Here is a 20,322-nt window from a genome sequence, read left to right as displayed (position 1 = left end):
TGCCACATGTTATCTTTGGTTCTCTCGTTGGGAGACGGGACATGCCCACTGTCAGGCGTACAGGTGCGTGATCCACCGACAAAGTTGACGGATAGCGATGCCTGCGCCGAGGCTCTGAGGGACACACTACATGTTCTCTGCGCAACGCAATTTTTGTATCGTCCTCCTTCCGTGCTTTGCGTTTTTTTCTCTGGTCTATTTGCTTCCTCTTTGGCGTGTGCGTGCGTGCCCTTTTGTGCGCCCGGGGCATTCCGCTGACGTAAACGCTCACGCTTCTGCGCATTTTTTTCTTTCGTATCTTTGCACGCTGCGGTGTTTGCCGTTCTCTCTCTCTTTTCGCCCTTTTCCTTTCTTTCACGCCTCCCCTCCCCCGCCGCCGCTCCTCTGTGTGATGGCGCATCCGCGCCCTGCGATCTGCTTGCCTCGTAGTGCGGCGAGGGAGCTGGGCATACACGCTCCCTTGCAAGTCGGTGCCGAATAGAGAGGCGTACGCGCGCCTGTATGTTTTTTTTTAATGTGGGAGTGTGCAGATGCGGAACAGACTCTCTCGCTTCTTTTTCTTCATCCTCTTTCCCTTGCGCGGTTACGCTCACCCACCTCACCTCTCCTCGACATACAGATGCCCATGCACATACGCACACACAACGCCGAGGCGAGTTGTGCCCACTCTCTTTTTCGAGCCTCCTCTTCTGTTTAGTGCTTGTGATTCCCGAGACGCTTTTCGCCGCTCACTACGTAACAGGAAAGCGTAGAGGCGTCAGTACAACAAAACCAACCTCCTCTCTCAAGGCCTTCGGCCCAGTCTATCCTGGCGCTCTTGACTCCTGCGCTTGCCGCCTTCCTGCTCAGCCTGAATCTTTGCCAATTCCTGGCCAGCTGAGCAGGCGCACTGAATTGTGAAATTCTCGGAGTCAGCCGAGTGAGCGTCATAGAATACTGCCCATGGCTATGCCGAAGGCGTTGTCTCAGCTAAGCTGCGCATCAGTCCTCCCTCTTAGTTCGCCCTCACCTCTTCGGCGTGGGTTAGGCTTCATCTGTTTTCACTCGTCCGCCCTGCGCTATGTCCTACCGCCCTTTCGCCCATGTTACCTCATGGACATCATCGATATGCCATTGAGGGTACAAGAGAAGGAGACGCAACGAGCCGGCACAGCGCCGAATTGCCGTTGTACGTGCACTACTGCTGACACCGCCACCACCTCCCTTCACATACACGCACCAACCCACTGATACGCATTTTTTCCGTCTACCTCCCCCCTCCTGTCACCCGCCAGGCTACTTTTCTGCTCCCGTCACTTCCGCACGCAAGGCCGTGTTGCTACAGCTGAAGGCAACGAGGAGGACTGCAATCGCCGTGGAGCTCGAGGAGGCGCCTGAAGAGAAGGACACTTCGTTGGTCTCTTCAAGTGCCTTCAGTTCAAGGCTGATTGACGGCGCTATCGAGCGCGTCGTGTATGCGTCCCTCGTCGCCCCAGCCATAGTAGCAGAAGCGATGGAGAACCTTCTTCGAAAGGCGCGAGAGAGGATTCAGCGTAAGCTGGAGGAGACTAAGACGGGATCAAAGTACTTTGCGCAGACGCGCCGCGGTGAAGTCGCAGAGTTGCACAATGATCTCAACGGTACCGACAACCATCGAAAAAAGGCCGCGGTGAAGCGCATCATCGCCAACATGACGATGGGGCGCGACGTGAGCTACCTATTCGTCGATGTCGTGAAGCTTGCTCCATCGACTGACCTGGAGCTGAAGAAGCTGGTGTACTTATATGTGCTTAGCACGGCGCGGCTGCAGCCGGAGAAGGCCTTGTTGGCTGTAAACACGTTCTTGCAAGATACCACGAATAGCTCTCCGGTTGTGCGGGCGCTTGCTGTGCGGACGATGATGTGCATCCGGGTGCCCTCGGTGCTGGAGTATACGCTGGAGCCTCTGCGCCGCGCCGTGGCAGATTCGGATCCGTACGTTCGCAAGACTGCCGCCATGGGCCTGGGCAAGCTGTTCCACGATGACATGAATCTCTTTTACCAACAGGATTTCAAGAAGGAGCTCGTCGAACTGCTGAATGACAACAACCCAATGGTGGCATCCAATGCTGCGGCAGTCGTGTGCGAGGTGAACGACTACGGCAGCGAGAAGATCGAAAGTAATAACGAATGGGTGAATCGACTTGTCTACCACCTGCCAGAGTGCAATGAGTGGGGACAGCAGTTCATCCTCGACTTGCTCGCTGCCCAGCGGCCTAGCGACAAGGAGAGCGCGGAGACTCTGCTGACGCGGGTCTTACCCCGGATGAGCCATCAGAACCCGGCGGTTGTGATGGGGGCGATCAAGGTAGTAGCCAACCTCGCGAGTCGGTGCTCGCCGGAGTTGATTGAGCGCTGCACGGTGCGCGTCAATACCGCCCTCCTCACGCTAGCGAAGCGCGACCCGGAAACACAGTACATTGTATGCAAGAACATCCACGCATTGCTGGTCATCTTTCCAAATTTGCTGCGGACGAACCTCGACGCGTTCTATGTGCGCTACAGCGACCCGCCGTTCGTCAAGCTGGAGAAGCTGCGCCTCTTGTTGAAGCTCGCCACACCTTCTGCAGCGCCGGAGATCGTCAAGGAGTTTGCTGAGTACGCCTCGGGGGTTGACATGGTGTTTGTGGTCGAGGTGGTGCGCGCCATCGCCTCGCTCGCCATCAAGGTGGATTCCATGGCACCCGACTGTGCAAACCTTCTCATGCAGCTGGTCGATCAGCGGCCAGAGCTGCTGCCTGACGTGGTAACGGCAGCGAAGGATATTGTGCGCAAGTACCCCGAGCTACTCATGTTGGACACGTTGGTGGCCGACTACGGCGCTGACGAGGTTGTAGAGGAGGAGGCAAAAGTGTCGCTACTTTGGATGCTCGGCGAATACTGCGACTTTATCGAGAGCGGCAAGGACATCATTCAGCGCTTTATTAACACTATCATGGAGCACGAGCAGCGCGTACAGCTCTCGATCCTCTGTGCGGCAGTGAAGATGTTCCTGCGCGACCCGCAGGCGATGGAGCTGCAGCTGAATCGCGTGCTAGAGATCGTGACGACGCACAGCGACGACGCTGATGTGCGTGACCGGGCCTTTGCTTACTGGCGTTTGCTGTCCAAGGGCATGACTGTAGAGCAGATGAGGAAGGTGGTGCATGGACAGGTGGTGCCGGTGAACGTTGACCGGACCTTCAGCGATGCCATGACCATGGCGGACCTGAAGAAGTCCCTTAACACCGCCGCCATCGTGTTCGCTCGACCGTACCAGTCGTTCCTTCCTCCTTACGGACTGGCAGACGTGGAGCTGGACGAGGAGGACACGGATAATGACGAAGCGGCGGACATGCCGCCGACACCGAAGGTGATCGCCCAGGAAGGCGCACCAGGGCTTTTTGCTGGACGAATAGAAAGCGATGCGCTCGGGTTAGCAGGCAACGGGGCAGAAGAACGGCAGCAGATGGCGAGAAGCAGCAACGGCGCTCAGCATGCAGATCTTCTGAGTGATTTGTTCAGCGCGCCAGCTCCTCCAGTCGCGGCATCCTCGGCGCTCTTTCAAGCCACGCCCGGATCACAGGCGCCGTCATTGCCTCAGGCAGCGAGGGCCCTTGAGGGCGGTGCCGAAGGTGGACTCTACGCTGCACCAGCCTCCACGTCGGCCGCACCGCAGTCCTCCACCATGGGCACGCAGTTGGATGACCTCTTCTCATGAGCGGGAAGAGCGCGAGAAGAAACGGAGAGGGAAGAAATATGCTATGTGGACAAGACAAGGCGGAGGCAGTAGAGTGAGCATCTGATATGCGAGTGCTGCTGCCTGCTCCCGAACGGTATGCGTGCGGACGTTCTTCTCTCTTTCCTTCTCTTTTTTCTTCCTGTTTCTCGTTTGCTCTCGCCCGCCTTATCCCACGTTGCGCCCAGGTCGCTTCTCGCCCCCTGCCCTTTTGACTCTGCCGCATCGGTCGCCTCCCCTTTTTCGCTTTCTGTAGGGCGGCGGCGGTGCGCCAGCTGTGGCCATTGTTGCGTCGCGCACGTTTTCCTTTATTATTTCCTTTCGCGCAGAGTGGGCGGATGGGGGTAAAAACGTTCTTTCCGTTTCGTTGCGCCGTTTCTTCCTCCTTCCCCTGTTTGCTCTCTCAGGGCTTTGGTGCGCCTTCTCATGATGCGCAGACACGCCTCATGGCGCGTGGCATCGCACGGCCCTGTCCCCCCCACCCTCCCTCAAACGCTGGGTGCGAGAAAACCAGCCAGCCGCTCGACCCCGCCCCCACCCTTCTTCTTTTACTCCGGTGGAAGCACCTGTGGTGGGGCGACAGCGGGTCAGGCGCCGGCGTCGCATAGGGAGGGGGGATGACCGCGACGCATCGCTACTGATGTTGGCGGGTGGGGCCGTGGGTGGTGTGGCGCTCGAGCGACCCGCAACGGCGAGCACGCCGGTGCGATGGGCAAAGCGCCAGCGCGACTCGGACGCGTGCCGCCCGGCCCTCACACTGGCGAGTGGTGTGCGGGGGAGCCTGAGCGACCCCTCCCTACCCCCTCCCCCGCTCCCTTACCCCCTCGAGGGAGATGGCAGCGCGCTGTGGGCTGGCGTAGCGGGAGCAGCGACGAGGCGGCGTGCGCAGCTGTGGGTGGCGCGTGTCTGGCGCTGCGTGGCAGCTACGCGAGGCGGGCCTGTGTGACGCGAGCGGGGGGAGGGATGAACGAATATCGACCAATACAGCATGAGCATGTTGGGACCAATGGGTGTAGGGGCGGCCGTGTGCAACCAGTGTGCTGACTGGCGACTCCACTGCCACTCGTCTCTTTTCGCTGCAGTGTCTCATGCCGTGCTGATGAAGGTGCCGTAGGTGATGCAGTTTTGCTCTCTGAACCAAAGGAGACGAGGACAAGGGTGGCTGCGGTCGGCGGTGGGGACGGGTAAGAGGCACCTCCTCTCGAAATTGTTGCACGATCGAGAGGGGAGAGAAGCGCGGTCAACGCCAAAACACCCTCTGTGATTGAAGCGCCGGTGCATCTACAGGATGCTGTTGAGCGCGGTGTAATGGACGCAGTGCAGGCTCCGTATGTCTTTTCTTCCCAGAGGCGAAGCTGCAAACTTCCGCTGGCGTGTCAACTTTGTCAAGCTCCTCGTCTCTATCTTCGATTCTGTGCATCGTTGGACACCATCGTCGCTCTATCGCCTTCTCAAAAACGGCACCGCTTCTCTCTCGGGTATGTCTCGTTGTGTGCTCCGGCCTTGTGAAACGCATCGTACGTTATGGCCCGGTATCAGAGCAAGCAGCGGAGCCCCAAGTTGGTATCGTGACCACGTCCCCCGCAACAGCGTTAGTCTCTCACTTCTCTCCCTTTCTACGGCTTCCCGTCCCGGGCGATTGAAGAATATGTTTCGTCGGCTCTGCGTGTGCGTGCCGTCTTTCGCGGCGGCCCGCTTCTACACCCCATCTGAGGAGCTGAAGAAGCTCTACGCTAGCGACTTTGAGCGCGCCGAGTTCCCTGTCCATATCGTCCCCAGCGACGCTGTCACGTTTGCCAAGTTCCTTTACAAGGCGGCGGAGCCAAAGAGCAGCTTCGACGCCATTCTGAAGGACTTCCAGACCATCACTGCCGCCGTTCCGAAGCTACCTGTCTTCTGGGAGCGCACCATAGTGGTGAGCGAAGTGAAGGAGTTCAAGTCGCTGTCCGCCCCGACGACCTTCACGCTGGAGTGGATGCAGAGCAACGGTATGCTAGACCTGCTCCCCGATGTGGCGGAGGTGTACCAAACCTACGTCAACGCAAAGATGAAGCGGGTGACAGCTAAGATCTATGTGGGCCCTGATAAGGAACAGGACCGCGCCCTGGTGGATAGGGCGAAGAGGGTTGCGGAGCAAGTCGTCCAGGAGATGAAGGAGCTCGCTGGGTACACACTGGTGCCGAAGGTGATAGTGGACCGCTCCATCGTGGAGGGTTTTGCGGTGGATGTGCAGGGAAGGTATGTCAACGAAGCCCTCGGCCGCCTGAAGGAGACGCAGGCGTCGGGCGAGGCCGACTACACCAACATCCCGCCTCCGCGTCTGCCCAACACGACTTGGGAAGACAACATCGAGGCAGAGGTGCTGCGCAAGTACCTCGACGGCCTGTCCCTCTACGACGCTGAAGAGCTCAAGAACGGCGTGTAAGTGCAGCGCGCCTTTCTACTGTTCGGTTTCTTGTCTCGACTCTTCCTCTGCCGCAGTGGCGTGCTCTCGACGTGTTCGACGGCGCGCCCATGCCGGCAGGGCGAGCGCGAAGCCGTTCCCGCAGAAATATTATGGCGCACAGCCTGTTCCCTCGCGCACACGGTTCACTTACTTGCCACCGCCACAGCTATTCCTTTCACTCTTCTACGCATTGTGGCACATGTGCTGCTCTCCGCCCATGCTGGCATTGGCGGCCACGGCACGAGACATGGACGAGGCGAGGCTGAGGGTGCGAGAAGGGGAGTGTGGTAGCAGACATTGGAGGAAACGGGCCTGGAAACGAATTGTGTCTCGGCTGTTGGAGGCATCGCGACTTTCACCCTCATTCTTTCCCTCTTCTTCCAATTTTCCCAACACGCCTCGACGTGTGTGCCTCCTCGCCGCCGTCTAAGAAGCGTATCGTGTGTCTCTCTCTCTCAGGTGGGGAAGGGAGAGCTCTTGAGCGTGCACTCTTGTTTCTGTTCTCTATCTCTAGTAGGCACATCTCTTTCGTAGTAAAGCATGTCTTCCAATTTGTCGCGGAACGAAGTCACCGTGAGACACGGCGGTGCCGCGGGTGAGTTGGCAACGGACACCTTTTCGTTCTCCTTCCCGTCTTGCATCTCTCTCTCTCTCCACACTTCCTCGCCGTCGTGCAGTGGCTTCGCCGACAGCGTGTGCGCCGTGTTCAATGCGACACTAGGCATCGGTACGCGTCCGTGCAGAAAGCGGACTCAGACTCCGTTCCTATCCACGTCGGGAGTGATATGGCGCCCTATCGCGCCTGGGCAAGGGCGCGCTGAGGAAGATTTTCGCCGTCCTGCCGCTGTTCGGGTTTCCCAACGGGACCTTTTCAAGAGGCGCGCTTTTGCGTATGGCATCACTGCTTACCCCGCCTCATCCTCACGCTCTCGCTGCACCTCTCTACCGTACTCTTTCTCCATCCTCCTCCTCGCTTTCCAACGTCGGCGGTGTGCGGCCGGCACGACCAACGCACGGGCGGGTGCGGAGTCGCCCATCACTGCGGGGGCTCTGCTCCTCAGCCATTTTTATGCTGTAGTGCTCTCTTCTGCGTTTCTTTAAAATTTCTCTCTTGATCGCCACCACGCGCATCTCATCGACTGCGCTTCTGCCCTCCTTTCTCCGTCTACTCTCAGCACCCTCTTCACACAAGGAAGAGCTCCAACATGAAGGCCCTTTATCCCGCAGCCCGCCGTGCGGCTTCGTCCTACCAGATGCACGGCCACACCATCTCGGAGCCGTACGATTACCTCGAGGACCCATTCAGTCTCGAAACGAAGGAGTTCGTGCGGCAGCAAAACGAGGTGTTCGGGGCGTACATGAAGTCTTCTTCCGAGCTGCGAGCCAAGATCGTGGACCGAGTGACGGCGATGCTCAACTACGCGCGTACAAGCAACCCTAGCCTGCACGGCGGCAAATACTACTACCAATACAACACGGGCCTGCAGAACCAGAGCGTCATCATGGAGGCAGCGTCCCTCAATGACGACAAGCCGTCCATCTTTCTCAATCCGAACACGCTGAGCGCTGACGGCACCACCGCTCTCAAGGCTCAAGCGTGGAGCGAGAACGACGAGATGTTTGCCTACAGCCTTAGCGACAAGGGCAGCGACTGGCAGTATATTCAGGTGCTCAACGCAAAGACGGGGGAACAGCTTTCGGACAAGCTTAACTGGGCGAAGTTCTCTGGCATTTCATGGTGGTATAATGTGGGCTTCTTTTACCAGCGCTACCCCGAGCTGAGCGAGGACGTCGACAAAGGCGCCGAGACGGACTCGGCGCAGAATCAGTACATATGCTTCCACAAGATCGGCACTGCGCAGTCGGAGGATGTGGTCATCCTGCAGTTGCCTGAGCACCCCCAGTGGATTTTGTCGTCGGAGGTCACAGACGATCAGCAGTACCTTTTCGTTCGCATCATGAAGGGGAGTGAGCCGTATAACCTCGTTTGGATTGCGAAGCTGCCAACCTCCTTCGAAGAGCTGAAGACGCCGATGACCTTCAACAAGGTGGTGAACACGTTCGTTGGCGAGTTCACCTACCTGGGCAACGAGGGCGAGGTGTTTTACATGACAAGCACCAAGGAAGCACCCCGCAAAAAAATTATCTCGATGAACTTTGACACGGCTGAGGTAAAGGATGTTGTTCCGGAGAAGATATCGGTGCTGAACATTGCTGCACTTGTGAAGGACACACTGCTCCTTGTCTACCTCGAGGACGTCAAGGACGTCATGTACTACCAAAAGCTACACGGGGCGGCGATGACGAAGGTGAACTTGCCGGTCGGCACTGTCGTTTCCCTCTTTGCGGACTACAAGAAGAACTTTGTCTCCTTCAAGGTCTCCTCCTTTATGCTCCCTGGCCGTTCCTTCGTAATGGACATCGACGACCCGCAGGGCTCGCTGACTGTGTACAAGGACGACATAGTGGACGGCCTCGACGTGGAAAACTTCGTCACCGAGCAGCGATTTTACGAGTCCGCGGACGGCACAAGAATACCCATGTTCATTGTGCATAAGAAAGGCCATCTGTCCTCTGGCTCACCGGTGATGCTGTACGGCTACGGCGGCTTTGGGATTTCGCTGACGCCCAGCTTTAGCCCCTCGCGCATCGTCTTTCTCCAGCACCTCGGCGGTGTGCTCGCCATCCCTAACATTCGTGGCGGCGGCGAGTACGGCCAGTCATGGCACGATGACGGGCGCCTCACAAAGAAGCAAAACTGTTTCACCGATTTCATCGAGGCCGCGAAATACCTTCACCGCCACAACATCGGCTCCCCTGCCACCACGGCCATCATGGGCGGCTCCAACGGCGGCCTCCTCGTCGCCGCCTGTGCCCATCAGGCACCTCAGGAGTTCTCGTGCGTTGTGTGCCAAGTAGGCGTCCTCGACATGTTTAAGTTTCACAAGTTCACCATCGGCCACGCGTGGATTTCTGACTACGGCAACCCAGACGAGAAAAAGGACTTTGAGGTGCTGCGCAGCTACAGCCCCATTCACAACGTGCAGGCAGGCATCAAGTACCCGGCCATTCTCGTTGTCACCGGCGACCACGATGATCGCGTAGTGCCGCTGCATTCGCTCAAGTACGTTGCCACGCTTCAGCACGCAAACCCTGATAAGGGTGGCCCCTTCCTGGCGCGGGTAGAAGTGTCTGCAGGCCACGGTGCTGGCAAGCCGACAAGCAAGACTATTGAGGAGACGTCCGATATGTACACCTTCATGGCGAAGAGCATTGGTGCGACGTGGCAGGACTGAGCACCTCTTTCACTAATTTGCACCAACACAACTGCCTCAAGAGGAACTGCACGCATGCAGCCACCGCTCACCCCCAGCCCTGCCGCAAGAGGGGCGAGCCGCCTGCCAGTGAGCCGGGCCGTGCGCCTAGCGCGCTCTCCTGCTCCTGCTGCGCACGCGTGCCGCGCAGTCCGCCGCCACACAGGCCTGGGTGCACTGCACGCCTCGATACAGGCGGACGCCGTCGCTTCAGGCCGCGGCACCCGGCGAGGGGGCAGTGGGGGGTGACTCTCCACGCTGGAGCCGGGAGGTCTCGCTGGCGCCACTCGCGGTGCTCCCGTCATCCGTGGCGCATGTTTCGCCTGCACGCGCCTCGGCATTGGAAAGGGGGGGCACGCGCTGTTTGCAGCCCTTTCCGTCTGTCGCTCGGACTGCGCCGGCCCTCTGGGCGCCCTGCGAGGGCGTGGCGCCCCTTGCCAGTCGTGGCCGGCAGCGCGCTTGCACGCAGCGCCTGCGTTCGTGCCTCGCAGGGTGTGCTGTAGGGGTCGGGGACGTGCCGGGTAGCATATCTGTGGGGCATTTGGTGCGAGGCAGAGGGACCTGGTTCGAGCGGCGTGATGTCGGCTGTACGCATCTAAAGCGCAGCGCCAGCCCAGACCTGCCCGCCAACAGCAGCAGTCGGCAGGCTGCCGAGGATTCCCCCTCGGCTGCGCAGCTGATGTTGAGGGTGCCCTGCACCGACGTGGCTGCTGTGCCCATGGCTCCAGAGGAGAAGGGAGGCGCAGCACAACCTTCACGGTAATAGCTATCCAGAGAAGCTTTCTAGTCAGTCGGAGCTTTCGCTCTAACCAGATCGGCGTCTTCTCGCATGTCTTTTCTTTTTGTGTTGTCTTTGCCAGTGCTATTTGCTTTCTTTGCTTGTGCTGATTCAACCGTACTTCGGCCGGCCCTTGCGCTCCCACTGCCTCGGATGCCGTGCCCACCACTTTTTTCACGCTTTAATGGTATACCATCCGCCGGCAGGCCATCAGCGTGTTGCGATTTGTCATGCAGCTCTTGCCGCGCACACGGGGGTCCTCCTGCCCTTTCTTGATGTGCACAACTCTGGTGGCGATACCCGCTTAGATGGTTCATATCGCCTGACGGTGCTCGTGAGTTGTGGTGCATAATCTGCCTCGCTCTCATTGCCGGTGAACATCTCAGGGAGCTTTGCCATGTGTGTGTGCGAGGCAACCAGCCAGCCGCTCGACCCCGCCCCCACCCTTCTTCTTTTACTCCGGTGGAAGCACCTGTGGTGGGGCGACAGCGGGTCAGGCGCCGGCGTCGCATGGGGAGGGGGGATGACCGCGACGCATCGCTACTGATGTTGGCGGGTGGGGCCGTGGGTGGTGTGGCGCTCGAGCGACCCGCAACGGCGAGCACGCCGGTGCGATGGGCAAAGCGCCAGCGCGACTCGGACGCGTGCCGCCCGGCCCTCACACTGGCGAGTGGTGTGCGGGGGAGCCTGAGCGACCCCTCCCTACCCCCTCCCCCGCTCCCTTACCCCCTCGAGGGAGATGGCAGCGCGCTGTGGGCTGGCGTAGCGGGAGCAGCGACGAGGCGGCGTGCGCAGCTGTGGGTGGCGCGTGTCTGGCGCTGCGTGGCAGCTACGCGAGGCAGGCCTGTGTGAAGTGAAGCGGGGGAAGAGGGGCCGCAGGTGGAGAGGCGAGCAGTCTATCTGTTTGGGTGACTGCAGGAGTGTGCGACCGGGTATTTCGGTGGTGCTTTTCTCCCTCCGTGGCGAGAAGGATGCGGGCAGGCGTAGCATGCTGCTGGTGGAGGCCGGCAGATGTGACTGTATGTCTCTGTGTACAGGTCCACCCGAGCGAACCAAGGGGAAATGTAGCGTTCACGGGGGAGACAGGGGCGCAGTGCAGAAAGGATATAGCTGAGACAGATCAGCGGAAGGAGCGCCCGGTGTCCTGTATCAAGGGTCTGGGCGCGCTAGGGGAGAGAGACCCCTGTGATGGCCATGGGCGCTAGGACAAGTGCTCGGTCTGCCCTCACCGCACCTTTCTGCCGCCAGTGCGCGATGACAAGGTGGCCCTTTCCCGGGTCTCAGCAGCGCTTGCGTTGAGCAGGGGAATGGAAAAGGGGCAGGGGTGGGGGCAGACCTGCCACGCGATTGTATGTCTCTTCTTCTAACCGCTCACTTCGATTCTGGTCGTCTTTGTCTCGTCTGTGAAGCTCACACGGCATACACAGACGCCAACCTCCTAAGGGGCGGAGAGGCTCCGCGATCATGGTGGCTGGGTCCTCAACTTCTCCCTCGTCGTCGCTGGCTGCGCACTTCCCTGAGCGGAGGGGTAGCCCACCGGTGAAGTCGCAGGGTTCTGCGGATACTTGCTGCACGCTTCATGGCCTGCTTCTGACCGACCTCTGGGAGGAGCCGCTGCACACGCGCAGCCGCACGCGCGATCGCCTTGGCCATATCGACTTCGGCATGGTGATACCACCGATCCGTGCCTTCCTGTACTCCATGCTTATCCCCTACGCATGCTACCCCATCGCGCTGGTTCATCTTTATGGATTTTACCGCTGCTCACGGACGATGGTATTCCCCAAGTACTACAAGCGGCAGCGCTACTCAGATCGCGTTGTGTACGGCGTGCAGAGGCGGGTGTACGACGCGCGGCAGAAGCGTATTCTGGAGTCGCAAGTCGATGACGTGGAGGAGATACAGCACGCTCTGGAGGTGGCGGGGACCACACGTAACCAGTTCGTCGATGATCCACAGCACAAGGGTACCGCCTACTATGTAGTGGAGCAGAAGATCATGAAGGCGGAGGCTATCTTCACCGGTGAGAATTGGGCCTGGGCCTTTATTTCGGACACCTGCCGCTATGTTACGCCAGTACTCTTCGCGTACCTGTTCCACCCGTCCTGCAAGCGTCTGACGGTGGACTTGCGGCTCTGGGGGCAGGGTCGTCTGCAGTGGCGGCAGGTGCGCCATCCCGTTTTGAACTTCTTCAAAACATACAGCGAGTACAATCAAGCGATGCGGCGCATCAACGTTACGAAGCCCGCCCCAAAGGGTGCGCGGCCGTGGAGCCGCAATCTCTGAGCGCGCGACCAACGCATGCGCTGCTGCTGCTTGTCGCTGGAATGGCGCACCTTTTAGGCGCCCCGAGAGCGGGCTGCTCCCGTTGCTTCTTCTTGCTGTCGTTCCTGCCGTCCCCCGCCGCATCCGTGAGAGGCGCGTGTAGGGCACTCGAGAGAGTGCGCAGAGGTGATGAGCCGCGAGGCGGCTCGTATGCACGCGTGCGCAATGCGTTTCTATATATGCGTGTGTCTTTTGTGTCGCCGCTTGTGCTTGTGCGGACCGAGGAATGACGTGCGTTTTCGACTGGTGGTGCCCGGAGGCGGCCAACAAAGAGGGAGCGGTAACAATTCATGAAAGCGCCATCATTGCTTCGCTGGCTCCGCAGGGCACACGTATGCGCATGAACGCAAGAACGAAACGCGTGTCTACAACGCAGCGCTCGGCGGGCGGTGCCAATGCAGTCATCAAAGCAAACAGCTGCCGGCGTGCGGCTCAGTTGTTGACGCATGCTTCCTGCTTCATGGCCCGTGCCCCCCCCCACTTCGCTCTCCTTCGCGCACTCGTCCCTCTTCTGCCCCCCCGGCCATTCACCGTGCACTTGAGCAAGAGGAAAAAAAGAAGCATCGCGTGTTTGTGCCCGTGCGCGCGCATCTCGTTCTCAGTCCAATTTCGAAGTTTCACCTCCATCCGCATACGCGCTCCCACGATCGGACGGACGCACGAGTCCTATGAACGTCGAGGACAACTACCGTGCCTCTATTGCTCGGGCACGCAAGGAGGATCTCGCCAGCCGTAGCCGCCGTCGCAGGCTGCGCAACGAGTGCCAAGATGATCTCTTACAGGCACGCATCACGCAAGCTCACGGCTGCTTTATGAGCGACGTCCGCTTTCACATCGCCCGCCGCTCTGCGGCGGAGGCAAGTTTGATGGCAGCGCTGCAAAGCACTGCAGCGTGCTGGTCGGAGGTGTGCGAACGCGCCATTGACCGTCAGCTCGATATAGAATTTGCCAACGAACACAAAGTGCTACGCCACGATGCTTTTCTGGAGCGCACTCATCAGCGAGAGATGCAGGCACAGCGCAGCGTGGAGGAGAGCGACCAGGTGCGGTGGGAGGAATTAAACGCGCGATACGCAGCTCAGCTGCTCTCTGACCGCAACGGAGCGGTGCGTGCAGCATTAGAAGAGATGACGGAGCGCGCTGTGCAGTGCTTGAGCGGATTAGAGTCGGACCGCCTTCATTGCGCAAGTGCGCCACTCCTTGCAGCGTTTTCAGTAGACGCGACGCTGTGGCAACAGACTTCGGCCGACGACATCGCCGCCGCAGCCACGCGGGAGGCGTTTCAATGCATTTTCCACGGCAGTCCATATATCCACTCTAGTCCGGCGTTTATGGCTCTGCTGGAATTCTGCTACACGCAGCACCGAGCCACGCCACCGCTGGCGCAGGTGCTTCGGCTGTGCTCCGTCCCCATCTTCGTAGTCGACGGGCCCAAGTACGGTGGCAAGAGTCTCTTGGCAAGCTTTTTGAAATCCAAGTACCGTCTCCTGTGCATCTCAGACGAAATGCTGGTGCAGCGTGCCATGCGCACCGCCGCCTGTGCGGATGTGATGGAACAAGGGAAGGAGGGTGCCGGTGACTGGGCCGCGCTCGGTCATTGTGTGGAAAAGACGCTCTTGAACGGTGGCGCCGTAGACGCGCAGCTCATGACAGAGTTGCTGTGCCTGCAGCTGACGGAGCTGCGGAACGCACACGAGGCGCTGCCGTATGACGCTGTGCTGCTCGAAGGCGTCGCCCGCTCCGTTGACGCGTACAAGGCAATGGCGCAGCGACTCAGCTGCCAACCGCAGCATCCGCACCGCAAGGTCGCGCAGCGATGGGGCCTGTCTACGAAAGCGGTGGCCAGGGACAGCGTCGCGTCAGACATGGGGGCGGCCACAGAAGATCTGCCTCCCCTTCTGCGTCTACCCGACCATCTTTCTTCGGAGTACGAGACGCCCACGAAGCAAGAGCCCAAGGCGCGACCCCTCAAGAAGGTGGATCTCGCCGCTCTTCCGCCTGCGGAGCTGCCGGAGGTGGAGGACACGCGGCCCGCCCAGGAGGTGGAGCGCTTCTTTGTGGCGCAGGCAGAGCGAGAGTTGGCTGTGCTCCCTACGGTGCTCTCCGGCGTGTTACACATCAGCTGTACCCCAGAGGAGGTGTTTCGGCGCTTTGCAGGACTGCGCACCGACTGCGAGACCGGCGAGAGGTACCACCTCACCTACAATCCGCCTCCTCGTGAGCGTCTGCCGTATATGGTGCCGCTGGGTCGCCCCGATGCGTCATCGGTAGAGCTGCATGAAGCTGTATTTCATCACATGGAGGGGTGGAGTGCCACACGCCGGTGGCTCGCCAAACAGTCCGATGGGCTCACCTTCGCCCGCGTCTACGAGCTGGCGGGCGACAGACCTGTCGACGAGGTGCAACAGGCGGCGCTGGAGACAGTGGATCAGATCATTTTCAACTTTCGAATCAGCCAGAAGCTTCTCCACGAGCGTGACGAATCCTCTGCTCGGCTGAGAGAGCTGGAGGCGGTGTGGCAGTCGCAGAAGGCTGCCCGTGAGGCGGAGCGCCTGCGGCTTGTCGAGCTGTATACCGAGAAAGGCGCCCCCATCCCAGCAGCCCTCCAGGCCAGCGAGGTGAGGGCGTCTGGCTCGTTGGCAACCACACTGAGCGCAGCAGCAGCAAGCCTCATCTTACAGGCGCTGGCAAATTTTACGGAGCTCTACGAGGGCGACTACGCTGGTGCCTGGCGCAGCATGACGCAGCTCGTGCAGCTCTTTCTCCGCTACTACTCCAGTGTAGAGTTACAAATGGCGTCCTACTGGAAGCGACCGGACGACAAGCAAACCATCTTGCATCGCTTCCAGCAGTGCTTCGACTCCTTGCCAGCGTCTGCGCGGGCGCAACCTGCCGGCAAGGCCGAGCTGCACCTCTCCCTGGATGCGCTGGACGGGGCGCTGCACCGGTGCATCACCTTGCGCGACAGAGAGGCGAAGGGCCTGCTTGATACGCTGACCAGCACAGCAAACTTCATGGGAGGCTGGCAGATACTTGTGTGTCAGGAGCTCAACCGCCTGCTGCAGGCCGAGATGGACCGATACTTTTTTGTAATGCAAGTGTTCTCGTTCTACCTTGGCGCCCTCATTGGAGAGCCATTGCGGCTCGATGACGTTGAGGTGGACATGCCGCCTGGGTCGATGGGCACCCCTGACCGGCCGACACCATCCTCTACGGCCTTCACGGATGCCTCGCCGCTGCCTTCAACGAGCGGAAAATCAGCCAAGGAGAAGCGAGTGGGGACGTCAAAGAAGGGACACAAGGTGGTGGAGGATCAGAGCGAGAGGATCGCAGAGGACCAGCTCGCGGAGCTCGTGCAGGGGGTGCTCAACGTCTTTGCCTCCATCACGGATAAGCTGAAGGCTGCCGTAGATGCGCAGGGAAAGGCACCAAAGCGCGCTGTCGGTGGGGTTGGTGGCAGCAACAGCACAACAAGCAACAGCTCTGCTGCACTCCCCTCTATCTTGGCTATGGCCAAGTTCTGCGGGCTGATGGAGGCGGAAAGGGCCGCCGCCACCTCACGAGTGGCGGCGATTCACGCCTGTGGGCGGATGCTGCTGAAGGAGGCAGAGGCGCACGCAAAGAAGATGCGCGCACGAATGGAGGCGGGCATTTCAGACGCAATGGAACGGGAAGCGGCCGCAGCCAACACAGCTGTGTATGTTTTACGTGAGTGTGTGGAGGCGGAGAAGAAGAGCCCTCCCATGCACCTGGGCTGCACAACCTTTTCTGTGCTACCAGAGAAGCTACGGCGTACATCACACAGCGCCGGTAGCGCTGCCAACGCCGTAGACCTCACACCGGCTACGCCGACGAAGATCGGTCCTACAAGAGAGGAGCGCCGCAGCTTCCTCACAGATGTGCCGCTCTTTGCGCAGCTGACGAGTCCGCAGCTCACGCTGCACGCCGGACTGACAGTGAAGCGGCTGCTCGAGCTCGTCGGGCAGTTTCGCTGCATTGCACCAGATTACCAGCTGAGCCGCTTCGACTTTCTGCTTCTGTTGGAGGAGGCCGACTACGCCGAGGCTGCGGCCGTCGGCCTGGAGGCGGAGAAAATGGCCGTCAAGACCCGCGAAGAGGTCTTCAATGCCTTCGATCCGCAGCACACTGGGTTCGTCGACTGGCGTGATGTGGTGGTGCACCTACTCTTCTGGGTGACGCCAGCCATTGCGGCAGCGACGCCGGCGACGGCTCCCTCGCCGAGAGGGATTCGTGAGATTTCACTACAGGACTTGCGGGATATGCGCGCTAGCCTCGGGGCTGGCGGGCTTACCGAGCAACAGTTCTTCGGTAGCTCCTTCTTCTTTCACCGCTACCTCGACGATGCGCTGGGGGAGGCGCACACGCGCATTTTATGGCGCACGTTCTACGACCCCGCCAGCCATATCCTTCAACCGCACGTGCTACTCGGCTTCTTGTGCGCGGACCCGCAGCCGATCCGCGGCGCTCAAAAGGCCTTCCTCATCCTCTCCGCCCCTGATGCAGAGGGCCGTGTCTCCTTTGATGAAATGGACACCTTGTTCCACCTCAAGGCTACAAATGCGCGCGTGATGGCCCAGCCAGATCCGTGCAGCAAGATGCACCTGCGACTTCTCTTCGGCAGCGCAGCGACGCGCTCCTTCGAGGATGTCTGCGCCTCGCCCATGGGTCGAAAAATGTTGAACCAAGCAGACCTTTTCCGCAGACGGCAATTCATCAAGCGCAAGTAAGCGAGTCGTCGTCCGGGTTGGTGCGTGTGCGTGCGCACTTAACCATCACCTTATTCTTTCTTTCCTATCGCTGCTGCTATTAGTGCCGTTGTGGGCGACGCGCTGCAGCGTCCAGTAAAGTGAGGGGAGGGGCTCCAGATGTGTGCGTGTGGGGGGGTTGGGGTGGGGTGGGGGGCGAAACCTGTTTGCTGTGTGTTGCCCTCAGAGCACATATCGTGTATGTCTTCGCCTGTGCCCCTCCCTCTTTCCTCTTTGCCTTGGCCAACTGGCGGAGCCAGGCACGCAGAGGCTGCGCTGCTCTTTTCCGTCGCTCTTCCCTCCTCCCCGAGAGCCGCTTGCTCCAGCTTTTTCGATGTGGTTTCGCTTCAGATGTCTCTCTCTCTCGCTCTGTCGACCCACTGCCAGTCATCGGCTCCGCAGTGGCCACTCTCCACTCCACCTTTGCACACGCACGTACCACCACTTGCCGGCCGTTCCCTTTCCTTCATACCAGCCGCCAAGCGTAGCGCTGGCTGCGTGTTGCCTTCCTTTCGTTTCTTCCCCCTTTCATGTACAGCATTCTTCCCAACTGGCCGGACGGCCGTGGCGCATCATGAGGGGGCCGTGCGTTGTCGTGCATGCGTTCAGGCACTTCTGTTTCGATGTCGATGTTCAAGACGGAAAGAGAGACCCCAGCAGGCGCCGAATGAACTCGACACTGTGAGGGATTAACATATGCGCTGTCAGTGAATGAAATGGCAATGAGAGGTACGGGAACCGCCTCTTCCATGCTAGTGCTGTCGCTACTTCTCCCTTAGCACAGGAGTGGCCGGCGTGCGATGCAGCCTTGAGTGGTGCAGCAGAGCCGTCGTGGGCGGCTGCCCATCACACCCAATTCAGTCGAAGCTTGCCGGCCGCGGCACCCTTTCCTTTTCCAAAACTCTCTCCCTTCTCCCTCCACTTCCTCTTGGTGCCGCCGCGTTCACGTGAATCGTGATTGCGTACCCGACGCCCCGGCTGCTCCGTCGGTCGCATACATTCCTGCACCACTAACCTCCGCACCAACTTTCCGCCCTGCCTCACGTTGCGGCAGACCACATCTTTTTATCTGCTCCTCTCACATTCCTTCGCAGCGCGCTACGTCGCTGCTGGTGCTCGTGCGTGTGTGACGCTTCCCCACGGGTATCGGGTGCTCTTCGCATCCCTGTTGATCAACATATTTTTGTGCCAGTGTGATTGCGCGTGCCATCTCGTGATGACGACCGCGTTTGCTCCATCCGCGGTCGCAGCTGCGACCCCGCTGTCTCAGGGCCGTCTTTCTGAAGACGACCTGCGCACCCACCGTCGCTTGGTCGGTGGCATCGTGGGTGGGCTGATGCAGGCAGTCTCCAGTCACCCCTTCGATACGATCAAGTCACGCGTCCAAAACGGCATCTACCCGTCTATCGCTTCCTGCGCGCGGCACACGTGGAGGAAGGAGGGCATCCGCGGCTTTTATCGCGGCGTCACGCCGCAGCTCTTCTTCTGTGGCCTGCAAAACGCTGTGCTCTTCAGTCTCAACCAGCGTATGAACGACTGGATGGCGGCTCTGCAGGACGACCCCAGCGGGCCGCAGCCGCTGTGGCGCACCGCTGTAGCGGCGCAGCTGACCGCCCCTGTTTATGTGCTGACGGTGGCGCCCGTGGAGAAGGTGACCGTTCAGTTGCAAATAATAGGCAAGGGCGGTACGGAGAGGTCGACGGTGACTGGACCGATTTCGTGCCTGCTCCGCATCATCCGGCTGGAGGGCTACCGGGGCATCCTCTCCGGCTACACCCCGACGTTGATGTCTCGGCTGATTGGGCTGCCCTTTTACTTTATCGGATACCAGACCGCTCGCACCGCACTGCTCGACACGCCACTCGCCTCCACGCCGACGGGACGAGAGGTGATGGTGCCGGTCTTCAGCGGCATGGCAGCCGGCATTTCTTTCTGGACGAGTAACTACCCGTGCGACTTGGTGAAATCCCGCATGCAGGCCTCCGCGGCGAAGTTATCCATTTTGGACATCGTTCGCAGCACATACGCGACTGGTGGGGTACGCGCCTTCTACGTGGGCTACACAGCATGCCTTTTACGCACCCTCCCATCGAACGCCTCGCTGTGGCTGGGCATCGAGCTGACGACAACCTTCATGATTCGTCGAGGCTGCTAGACGGACGTGGTGAAGGTGTGCGTCTCCGTCTAGGCGCCGCGGCAGAGAGAACAGCGGATGAGGAGAGGGAAGTGGCGGTCGGGGCCTTGATGGCCGCGAGGCAACGTATCGTGACGAAAGGGGTAGCGTACAGGGGTACCCGAGGATGGGGCAAAGCAACGCTACTTCAGTCGGAGGAGGCATGCTCGACCGAGCGCTTGCTACGCAAATCAACGGCTGCTTTCCCTCTCCTTACCCTGGACTCTTGTAACTGCATCCACGCTGACGTACCCACTCCGACACCGTCCTCAAAAAAAAAACTGCAAACGTGCCTCCTGACGAGGTCCTTGGTCGTTGTCATTTTCGGCGCGCGTTTCTGTCGAGTTACCTTTACCCTCCCCTATCCTCCCAGCGCGTGCCTCAGTGCGCGCATCTGTGTGCACAGCGCCATCCGTGTCTTCGTCTCGTCTCGTTTCCCGTCCTTCCGTCTATCTGATTCACATTGTACGGCGCGTTGAGGCAGACGCCGTGCTGCTATCAGTCCACGCCACCTGCGCCTCCGATTTTGGCTCCTCTTTCGGGCCACTGGGGATCGCCGCACAGGGAAGGGGAAGGGAGGGAGGCGCCGTTGGGAACCCTCGGCATCGGCCGTGGCAGAGAAGCCAACGCGAACGGCATCCACATTGGTCGTGGGTGACGCTCCCAGGCGCCCCATTCGCTGCAACCGTTGCACACCGCAAGAAGACGAATGCTGGGCGGCCGACGGGAGCACCGCGAGTGGCGCCAGCGAGACCTCCCGGCTCCAGCGTGGAGAGTCACCCCC

The 20,322-nt window shown here is 60.0% G+C and overlaps 6 protein-coding genes across 6 annotated transcripts; all 6 read left to right on the top strand.

Annotated features, from left to right (window-relative positions):
* Positions 1 to 1,492: 1,492 nt before the first annotated feature.
* On the top strand, positions 1,493 to 3,718 carry LSCM1_00723 (uncharacterized protein; the record flags this gene model as incomplete). The annotated part of the gene is made up of 1 exon (XM_067318365.1): positions 1,493 to 3,718. The coding sequence occupies one exon, from the start codon at positions 1,493 to 1,495 to the stop codon at positions 3,716 to 3,718; it is 2,226 nt and encodes a 741-aa protein (XP_067174470.1).
* Positions 3,719 to 5,384: 1,666 nt separating this feature from the next.
* Positions 5,385 to 6,161, top strand: LSCM1_00722 (uncharacterized protein; the record flags this gene model as incomplete). The annotated part of the gene is made up of 1 exon (XM_067318364.1): positions 5,385 to 6,161. One exon carries the CDS (start codon positions 5,385 to 5,387, stop codon positions 6,159 to 6,161), a length of 777 nt encoding a protein of 258 aa, XP_067174469.1.
* A 1,226-nt stretch (positions 6,162 to 7,387) lies between these two features.
* LSCM1_00721 (uncharacterized protein) lies at positions 7,388 to 9,478 on the top strand (the record flags this gene model as incomplete). The annotated part of the gene is made up of 1 exon (XM_067318363.1): positions 7,388 to 9,478. The coding sequence occupies one exon, from the start codon at positions 7,388 to 7,390 to the stop codon at positions 9,476 to 9,478; it is 2,091 nt and encodes a 696-aa protein (XP_067174468.1).
* Positions 9,479 to 11,738: 2,260 nt separating this feature from the next.
* LSCM1_00720 (uncharacterized protein) lies at positions 11,739 to 12,560 on the top strand (the record flags this gene model as incomplete). Its single annotated transcript, XM_067318362.1, has 1 exon — positions 11,739 to 12,560. The coding sequence occupies one exon, from the start codon at positions 11,739 to 11,741 to the stop codon at positions 12,558 to 12,560; it is 822 nt and encodes a 273-aa protein (XP_067174467.1).
* Positions 12,561 to 13,267: 707 nt separating this feature from the next.
* Positions 13,268 to 17,347, top strand: LSCM1_00719 (uncharacterized protein; the record flags this gene model as incomplete). The annotated part of the gene is made up of 1 exon (XM_067318361.1): positions 13,268 to 17,347. One exon carries the CDS (start codon positions 13,268 to 13,270, stop codon positions 17,345 to 17,347), a length of 4,080 nt encoding a protein of 1,359 aa, XP_067174466.1.
* Positions 17,348 to 18,581: 1,234 nt separating this feature from the next.
* LSCM1_00718 (uncharacterized protein) lies at positions 18,582 to 19,520 on the top strand (the record flags this gene model as incomplete). Its single annotated transcript, XM_067318360.1, has 1 exon — positions 18,582 to 19,520. The coding sequence occupies one exon, from the start codon at positions 18,582 to 18,584 to the stop codon at positions 19,518 to 19,520; it is 939 nt and encodes a 312-aa protein (XP_067174465.1).
* Between the last annotated feature and the right edge of the window lie 802 nt (positions 19,521 to 20,322).

The sequence above is a fragment of the Leishmania martiniquensis genome, chromosome 36 (assembly GCF_017916325.1).
Source record: "Leishmania martiniquensis isolate LSCM1 chromosome 36, whole genome shotgun sequence".
Classification (NCBI taxonomy): domain Eukaryota; phylum Euglenozoa; class Kinetoplastea; order Trypanosomatida; family Trypanosomatidae; genus Leishmania; species Leishmania martiniquensis.
This window is presented reverse-complemented; position numbering and strand designations above follow the sequence as displayed.